This window comes from Onychostruthus taczanowskii, unplaced genomic scaffold (genome assembly GCF_017590055.1).
Source record: "Onychostruthus taczanowskii isolate IOZ18803 unplaced genomic scaffold, ASM1759005v1 scaffold29, whole genome shotgun sequence".
NCBI classification, from domain to species: Eukaryota; Metazoa; Chordata; class Aves; order Passeriformes; family Passeridae; genus Onychostruthus; species Onychostruthus taczanowskii.
In genome coordinates, this window is record NW_024500239.1 from 3163368 (window position 1) to 3171441 (window position 8074).

General features: G+C 45.1%; 2 protein-coding genes across 2 annotated transcripts; one reads left to right on the forward strand and one right to left on the reverse strand.

The window, feature by feature from the left end:
* Positions 1 to 306: 306 nt before the first annotated feature.
* Positions 307 to 1276, reverse strand: MRPL36 (mitochondrial ribosomal protein L36). The gene is made up of 2 exons (XM_041408129.1): positions 1142 to 1276; positions 307 to 1016 (listed from the first exon to the last, which is right to left on the reverse strand). The coding sequence occupies exon 2, from the start codon at positions 1004 to 1006 to the stop codon at positions 689 to 691; it is 318 nt and encodes a 105-aa protein (XP_041264063.1). The 5' UTR covers positions 1007 to 1016; positions 1142 to 1276; the 3' UTR covers positions 307 to 688.
* On the forward strand, positions 1224 to 7785 carry NDUFS6 (NADH:ubiquinone oxidoreductase subunit S6). Its single transcript, XM_041408128.1, has 4 exons — positions 1224 to 1412; positions 2437 to 2490; positions 6420 to 6542; positions 7639 to 7785. Exons 1-4 carry the CDS (start codon positions 1266 to 1268, stop codon positions 7702 to 7704), a joined length of 390 nt encoding a protein of 129 aa, XP_041264062.1. The 5' UTR covers positions 1224 to 1265; the 3' UTR covers positions 7705 to 7785.
* The last annotated feature ends 289 nt before the right edge of the window (positions 7786 to 8074 follow it).

An 8074-nucleotide genomic window follows, 5' to 3' on the forward strand; every position in this document is an offset into this window, starting at 1 on the left:
AATTAATGAATACCAGTCCACTCGTTGGCATTCAACGTTAAGATTGGCTATATGATCTCTAAGATTACTGCTCTCAGTCATTCTCTCCATACCTGTTAGGAGAGAATTTTTCAAGGGACACAAGAAAAGAAAAATATTCTTAAGCCTCACCAATTGATGAGAGTGAGCCCTAAAGCTTTGCAGAATCTTACAGCAAGTGAGATCTAATCTGAAACTGCACACCTGAGTTTGAAACTATCGGTTCTGTTATCAACATCCTGGGTGGGGGAAGGGTGTTTAAGAAAAAAACCCGCAGTGTTGCAGTAATGAACATCAATGGAGTTTATTTTCATTTTGCTTAATTAAACTCAAATACACCTCAGAGTCCAGTGATTCAGCTTCACCCTTCCTAATTTAACAGCGCGGTGATTTTAAGGCTTCACGTTTAAGACGACAGGAGATCCTGAAGCCTGCTGTTTCCCACTTCAGTTCTCCGCATCCAAGGCCTGAAATTCCGGCAAGGGCCGTCAAGATCGCACCTCGCTCTAGGTGCTCCAAAGATGAAACATTGTCACGCACACGATTTCGCGACTCGTGTCCCCAGCTGCCAGCTCCCGGTGACCGCGGGGCACCCGGTGACCGGGGGGAGCTCCGTGCCCGGCCGCCGAACACGGCGCCAGCTCTGTGCCCTGCGGCGTCCGGGCGGGCGCTACCCCTTGCGCTGCTTGTGCCGGGGGTTGCTCTTGCAGCACACGTAGAGCCGCCCGCGCCGCCGGACGATGTAGCAGTCCTTGCAGCGCCTCCTCAGCGCCGTCTTCGTCTTCAGCCCGGCCGGCAGCGGCGGCCCGGGCGGCGGCGGCACGGCCAGCAGCCCGCGGGGCGCCCGCCACGGCGGCGGGGCCCAGCTGGCACACGCCGCGGGCGGCCCCGCCGCCCGTCCCCACGGGGCCAGCGAGCACAGGGACGAGCGGCACAGCGAGCGCAGCGGGGCGGCCGTGGCGGCGGCCCTGACCAGGAGGGACAGCATGCTCGGCACCCTGCGGGGACAGCGCGCCGGTCAGGACACACACACCGCTCCCGCTCCCGCTCCCCTCCTCCTCTCCCACCGCTGCCTGCCCACCACCCCCACCCGCTCCCGGTGAGGATGGCGCTGCCCGCTCACCCCGCGACAGGCGCCGCTGCCCGCCCGCCGCCGCGTGTCCCCCCGCCGCCGGAAGCGCGCGCAGGAACCGGGGCGGGGCGAGGCCCGCGCCCGCCTGACCGGGAGTCACGTGGGCGGCGCGAAGATGGCGGCGCCCGCCGCGACCTTCCGCTGGCTTCTGCCGAGGAGCCGCCCGCTGCTGTCCCGTCCGGGGCTGGCTGCCGCCGCCACTGCCCGGCCCTACGGTGTGCGGGCCTCCGACACCGGCGAGCTGGTGACGCACACGGGGCAGGTGAGCGCGTGGGGCCCGCTGCTGCCGCCCCTCCGCTGCTCGGGGAGGGCGGCGGGCGCGTCCCGCCGGCGCCTGCGGGGAAATGCTCCGAGCCGCGCTGGTGTTATGTGATGTAACGTAACGGGGAGGCTTAGGCTGGGCATCAGGCGGAATTTCTTGCCGTAAACGGTGGTTAGGTGCTGGAACAGGCCGCCCAGGGAGGCGGTGCAGCGCCCGTCCCTGGAGGTGCTCAGGAAATGGCTGGATGTGGCGCTTGGTGCCACGGCCTGCTTGACATGGTGGCGTTCGGTCACTGGTTGGGTTCGATGGTGTTAGAGGGCTTTTCCAACCTAATTTATCCCCGTTCAGCGCGTACAGTGGAAATCCATGCTCCTGGACGATCCGTACGCAGGAGGTATGTGCTGTTTCGGGGGAAAAAAACAAAACAAAACAAAAAACAACAACTTAAAAACCCCCTGTTAATCAGGATGAGAGTCATTGGCCGTTACCAAGCGTCCCGGTCCGAATCCGACCTGTGACCGAGCCCAAGAGTTGACAGGTGGAGGAGGGCACCATTTGTCAGTGCCTTGTAACTCCAGGTTACCTCTTTTCCAGTGGAGAAGCTGAGGCTCGTGTGGAGCCTTGAGATGGGAGAGAGGATGGCGGGTGGAGCTAACTTGGGAAAGCTCGCTCTGTGGTTACTTAGCAGAACAGAAATAAATACGAAACCTGAATTTCTCAGTTTAGCTCACCATCTAGGTGCGATCAAAGAACAACATTATGAATAATACCTTTGTGTTCACCTCTGTGATCAGGCTCTTCTGTTTCCTGGCTTTCATGCCAGCCCCGACACCACCAGTTTCCTTGTCTGTTGTACTTTCCAATGTACAATTTTGGAAGCTAGTTTTTCTGTATACTACATGCTTGTAAGGTGATAGTATTTGAAACTAAGTATACAGTTCAAGCTACTTATTTTCTCAGTCTTTGTGTTCTGTGTTTATAGTTGTTGCTCTGTAAATAAGATCAAGTTTATTTTACACCCTAGGTATATGACGAGAAGGATTATAGAAGAATTAGATTTGTTGGACGACAAAAGGAGGTAACTCATTCTACCATTTTTCATGGGAGAGGGGGTATTTTAGGGGTTTTTTCTCTACCTAGTAGTAGTGTCCTCAACCTCATTGTCATTAAATAACCCCAAACAAAAAAAGCCCAAAAACCCCCAACAAGCAAGAAACCGAATAAACCCAAAGCCCACAACCTAAACCAACTGACCAATGAGCAGAAAAAAAAAAAAATTCCTAACAAACAAACAAACCCTACCCAAACCAAATCGGTTTGGATTTGGGTTTCAGTGGAGTTTTTTTTTCACTGTGGTGAAAAAATTTTTTAAGGCAGCTTATAGTTGCTTCTGTCTTACTTCCCTGCTTTTGGTAAACTTGAAAAACTCAAGACTTGCTCTACAGTTCTTAAGTGCTTGCATTTAGGGTGTTAAGAGTTGTAGGCATTCGAACATCTTAAACTTGGAACAGCTTTTGTTTTAAGCATGTGTTTTAAGAAGTTGTTAGTGTGCTTTTAGCACATTTATATTCAGAAAAACTACATCATTAAATACTCTGCTGAATTGGTCATCTGTTTAGATACCTCATTGCATCTGTTTTGAAGCTTAGTTTGCTTCTGTGTAGTTAAAATTCTCATCTTTACCCAAGTTACGTTTTTTATGAGCCTGAGAAGCATTTGCTGAAAGAGTGATGAAACAAGTAAAAGTAAAATGTAGACTGTTCTGAAATAATGAAGCCTCAGATGCAAAGTCTAGTAATACCAGCATCATCCCCAAGTGCAGTGCTGTAAAGGTGGCCCTTTTGCTGCTGCTTAAAATTTCACATACCCAACTCTGTGAAAAGTCCTTTAGCACTGGGTTTTCTCTAATGATCAAGCAGCACAGCTCCATGAGGGATCTGCTGGCCTTTGGGATAGAAATGGAATTATTTCAGCTAAAATGTATTCCTCAATGCCTGAACCTTTGAATAGTGCCTTAGTGTTAATGTTATAAATGTTTATGTTCAGCAGAGACATTAAGTATAAGGTGTGGTAGATCTTTAAAGTAGTTTCGTGTAATTTTTCTTTTCCTAAATTAACCTGAACTAATTACACTAATTTCCAAGTTTTCATATTAAGTTTACCTCACTGTGTGATGGACACAATTTAGCTCATGCTGTGTTGCAAAAGTGGGGATTACACACGGAATAATTAAATAAAAATGTCACTTAAAATGCTGAATTAGCTTACTTCAGGGAGGATAGTTGGCAAAGTAGGTCTCTCCCAAGTGTACTGCCAGCATCTCGGCTACTTGTGTAACTTTGTAGGAAATGCTCCTTAAGCCTGATTCTCCACGGGGCAGTGCAGCAGTCCCTCTAATATGCCTTTGCCATCAGGTAATTTTCTATCTAGTATGGAACATCCAGGGTTTTCAGTTCAGCCCAGTTCTTCCTTCTCCAGCAAAAGCCAAGCTCTGTGTCTGCTGAGCAAAGTTTAATGCTAAGTTTTAATGGTGAAATTGGGACAAAGTTTACATGTTAAATACTTTAAGCTATCTGTGCCTATTAATAGGATCTCTCTCTAGGGGCTTTGCCGTTGTCCCACAGTGTGTTTCAGCTGCCAATATTAGGGTTGACACCTGTGTCTGTAGTCTGAATGTTGTCATGTTTCTGAAGAAGAAGCTCTCCTGGTGACTGTTCTTTCTTGGTTGCTTCTTCCCTTTGCCTTCAGTAGGTCCAGGTGGTTGAGTCCTGCTTGGGATAGGCCCATTCCAGCTTTGCTCTCTGTGGGGACACAGCCTCTGGACTCCCCCACAGTCAGCGTGTCTGGGCCTGTACGCTTCAGGCGGCGAAGCCCAGGGGCATGGCCTAGAGTATGTGCTTGTTGTCCCCACGGTTCTGCCAGCCTAGTTGTTAGTGACATCCACGTGTTTTTAGCTAAAATCATTGTCTCTCTGTGGAGAACTGGGGATTAGTGCTTCTGGCAAAGGCCTAAAGCAGGAAGCTGTGAGAAAACAGATCATGGCAACTGCTAAACTGCATCTGCCACAGTCCAAGCAGGTCATCCTGCCCCTCTGTAATCCCTAAGGTCATCCTGCCCTTCTATAATCCCTAAAGTGAGCAGGACCTGTTTCAACACTGCCATTCCCACTTCAGCTCTGCTCTTTCTTTTGGGCTGGTGCAGCAGCTGAAGGTCTGTGAGGGCTCACCTCAGTGCTTGTCTGTTCTAATTATTTTCTCCTGCCTTCCCTCTACATCTTTGGACTGAGACCAAATCCAAGTTTGGTTTTATCTCTTTGGTTTCCCATACCATGGACTGGCACAGGTGGATAGGTGGGAAGAAGGAGAAACAAAATAGTTAAACTGGCCCTCTGTCAGGAAAAAAATAGCCCATTGATTTATCCTTGGAGCAAGGCACACCTGGAGGTGCTGAGGGAATCAGCCTCTTCCTGATGAGTACTGCCCTGCTTTAGTTGAAGGGTTATGTTGTAACTGCAACCACATGGGCTTGGTTTTTTTTGTGGTGTGTTTTCCTGGTGAATTCCTAGGCTGCCTTGTTTAGTAGGCTGAACTACAGACAAGTCTTAGCTATACAGTGGATGAGAGGACTTTGTTTCTCTCTTTCCCTACAAGTACCTTTTGCGGTTAAGAAGTGTTGGGATGAGTGGAGTTCTTGCTTGTAATCTTGAAGCAAAGATGTATAATAGTTTTATCTCCCTCCTCCTTTAGCACAAAATGAAGGATGCACAATTTTGAGTGTTATTAAAAACAGCAGTAAAAGTTCTTGCTGTTTGGCAAAAATTACATGACTTGTGAATGCAGCCCCAGATAGTGGGGTTCTTGATGTTGCCAATTTCTTTCAATACCGGAACCTAATTTTTTTGCTAACTTTTTTTAGCTATCATCTTCTTTTGGTAAGGACAAATTCTTAGTTGGCAAAACTGACTTCCATTACTGTAACAAAAAAAAATTGAGATTTTGGGGGAGACTTAATGGAAGGCTTGGTGGAAGATGCTAAAGTGTTATGTACTAGTATTATATATAAAAACACTATTGTAGTTCCTAGGGATTTATGTAATGAACACATAGCTGTCTTTTTCCTAAGAATCTCATATTTATTCCAATACCAGCATGTTTATACACAGAGCAGTACATACTGCATCCTTTGGGTGTGCATATTATTTGATATTCCTGCATGTATATCATGGCATTTGAAAAAGTTGGCCCCTCCTGGAATATTTTGCAATGAGTTGTAGCAGTAGTTTTCTGCTCAGTGCACACTTGGAGAGTGTCGGATTGCTGAGGGACAAGATGTTGTGTCACCTGCCTGTCCAGACATGGATATGTTTTCCAGGCCATGCAGGTGTGCTGTAGGAAGAAGCCCTACTTGTCAGTGATGTGCATATTCAGGAAGTGTGTATGATGGATTTACAACGTGGAGTAGTGGCATTTAGAGGTTTTTCCTTTTTTCTGATGATAAACAATTTGTCTTTCTGACTGTTGTTATGCACCACATTCATGTTTTCATGAGATTCCTGTACAGTGATAGAATAAGGTACATGTCTAGAGACTCTAAATTACCAGCAGTTGTTTTATCTCATGCCTGACCTTACTTGTCTCACTATTATTTTTGAGTTTATCAGCAGAGATTCTTCTGCAATTTTATCAAGTAGTCACTAAAGCAGAATATGGTTAAATATTTCTGTTCTTGTCTGTTTGTTTCTGCTCACCTCTCTGCTGAGTCTGCTGAAGCCTTAGCACTGATGTGGCCTGTATATCAGGGGAAAGGGATTACTTTTGCGGAGTTCAGTGTATAGTTCCTTGATCTCTCTTATAGCAAAGCCTTAGAGATGGTGCAGGAGTTGGGAGGAAGCCTAAGCAGGAATTTCTCATAATGGCTGTAGTGGAACTGCCTGAGGAGACAGCAAATAGCAATTGCTTTCTGTTTGAGTGGGGATCATATCTCAGAGTTTCCCTCTTTCTCTTACAGGTGAACAAGAATTTTGCAATTGATTTGATAGCAGAGCAGCCTGTGAGTCAAGTTGAAAGCAGAGTGATATCGTGTGATGGTGGTGGTGGAGCTTTGGGACATCCCAAAGTATACATAAACTTGGTAATGTCATTATTCTGCATATAGCATGTTTTGCCTGTGCATTCTTTTTTGTAAGATCATCTGGTTTTTGGAATGCTAGTTTAACAAAATAAAAGGAGTAACCACCTGAGGTGCTCATTTTATTTGATGCCTGATAAAAATCAGAAGAATTAGACGGCTTCTATTTGAAGTTACAGAAATCCCTTTTTGAAATTTTGGTTTGTTTAGTAGGACAGTATTTTTTAAAAAGGAAATCAGGTGAAGTAGTAAGAGTAACCACTGAGAGCAAAAATTAACATCCTTGCTGCATTTTGGAACTCTAATTATTTTAATGCCAGCATGTAGTTTGACCATACATTTGCAGTATTTTCAGGAATATGCAGTTTATTTTCAATCCTGCAAGTTCAAGGGGAAAAGAATGAAGAAAACCAAACAAATCAACCCCTTTTTTAGTCTTTGGGATTCTTGGTAGTTCTGAAGACTGAATATTTCAGTCATGGCCAGAGAATGAATAATAAATGTTGTCTTACCCTCCTGTTAACAGTAGTGATAATTTCCAGTGTATTCTTGTTCTAGAGAGTAAAAATATTGAGGCTACTGTCCTATGACCTGAGTTGATGCAGCTGTTATTTAGGTCCTATTTTCAGGTAGAGCCTGATTGCAGATGTTTTAGAATCTTTTGTCTGCTCACCTAAACTTTGACATTTCCTAATGCCCAGAAGAATCATGGGGAAGGGCTGGTGTCCTTAAGTGTCAGTGTTTTTGTGACTCCTAACTAGAATCATAAGCATTTCTGTTTTGAACAAAGTTAAGAATTTTGTAATAATTCATTTTACATTATCCAAAGTCAAATGTTTTGAGGTTCTGATTTGTAACACTTAGGAAGGACTTCAGCCTTAACTTCTGTAGCACACTCCTGATCTTTTTATGTTGATTTGTTTGATGTGTGCCACACTCTTGAAGAATCTCTGCTTCCAGTGTTTCAAAAAAGACTAAACTCTGTACTTCAGCAATATTTATTTGTTTTAAGGTGGCACAAATAAATAAGAGAAAAGTTGTAATTTCTTAAAGTTTTATAAAGTGAAACTAGCAGCTTTGTATTTTTATATTTTTGCAGGACAAAGAGACAAAGACCGGAACATGTGGCTACTGTGGACTTCAGTTTAAACAGAAACATCACTGAATGGTTATCCCTGTGTGCTTGGAGATTTCTGTTCAGATGTTAATGTTCAACTATAAATAAACAATATATTTAGAAAGCCCAGATTTGTGTTTATCTTAACTATGGAAAGTCCAGTCTGTACATTTTTAAAACCCAGCTTGTCAAGTATTTGAGAGCTAAATGGTATTACAATATCTGCTTTGTACTGAATTTAGTTTTCATGTCTGGCAGACTTCTTGCATGCTTAGAATTGGTGTTTGGCTGTAGATAGGTTTGGTTTGTACTGGGGAGATATGTATTTTTTTCAACACTGAATGGGTTGTAATTGTTTACTGGGTGATTAATTATCCTAGGTGTTTGTCTTTTGTCACTGTGTGACACTCCTAATTGG

Coding starts and splice junctions, on each gene's coding strand:
- MRPL36 (XM_041408129.1), bottom strand. CDS start 1,006: ATGCTGTCCCTCCTGGTCAGGGCCGCCGCCACGGCCGCCCCGCTGCGC.
- NDUFS6 (XM_041408128.1), top strand. CDS start 1,266: ATGGCGGCGCCCGCCGCGACCTTCCGCTGGCTTCTGCCGAGGAGCCGC. Junction 1,413..2,436: donor TGGTGACGCACACGGGGCAG/GTGAGCGCGTGG, acceptor TTTACACCCTAG/GTATATGACGAGAAGGATTA. Junction 2,491..6,419: donor TTGTTGGACGACAAAAGGAG/GTAACTCATTCT, acceptor TTTCTCTTACAG/GTGAACAAGAATTTTGCAAT.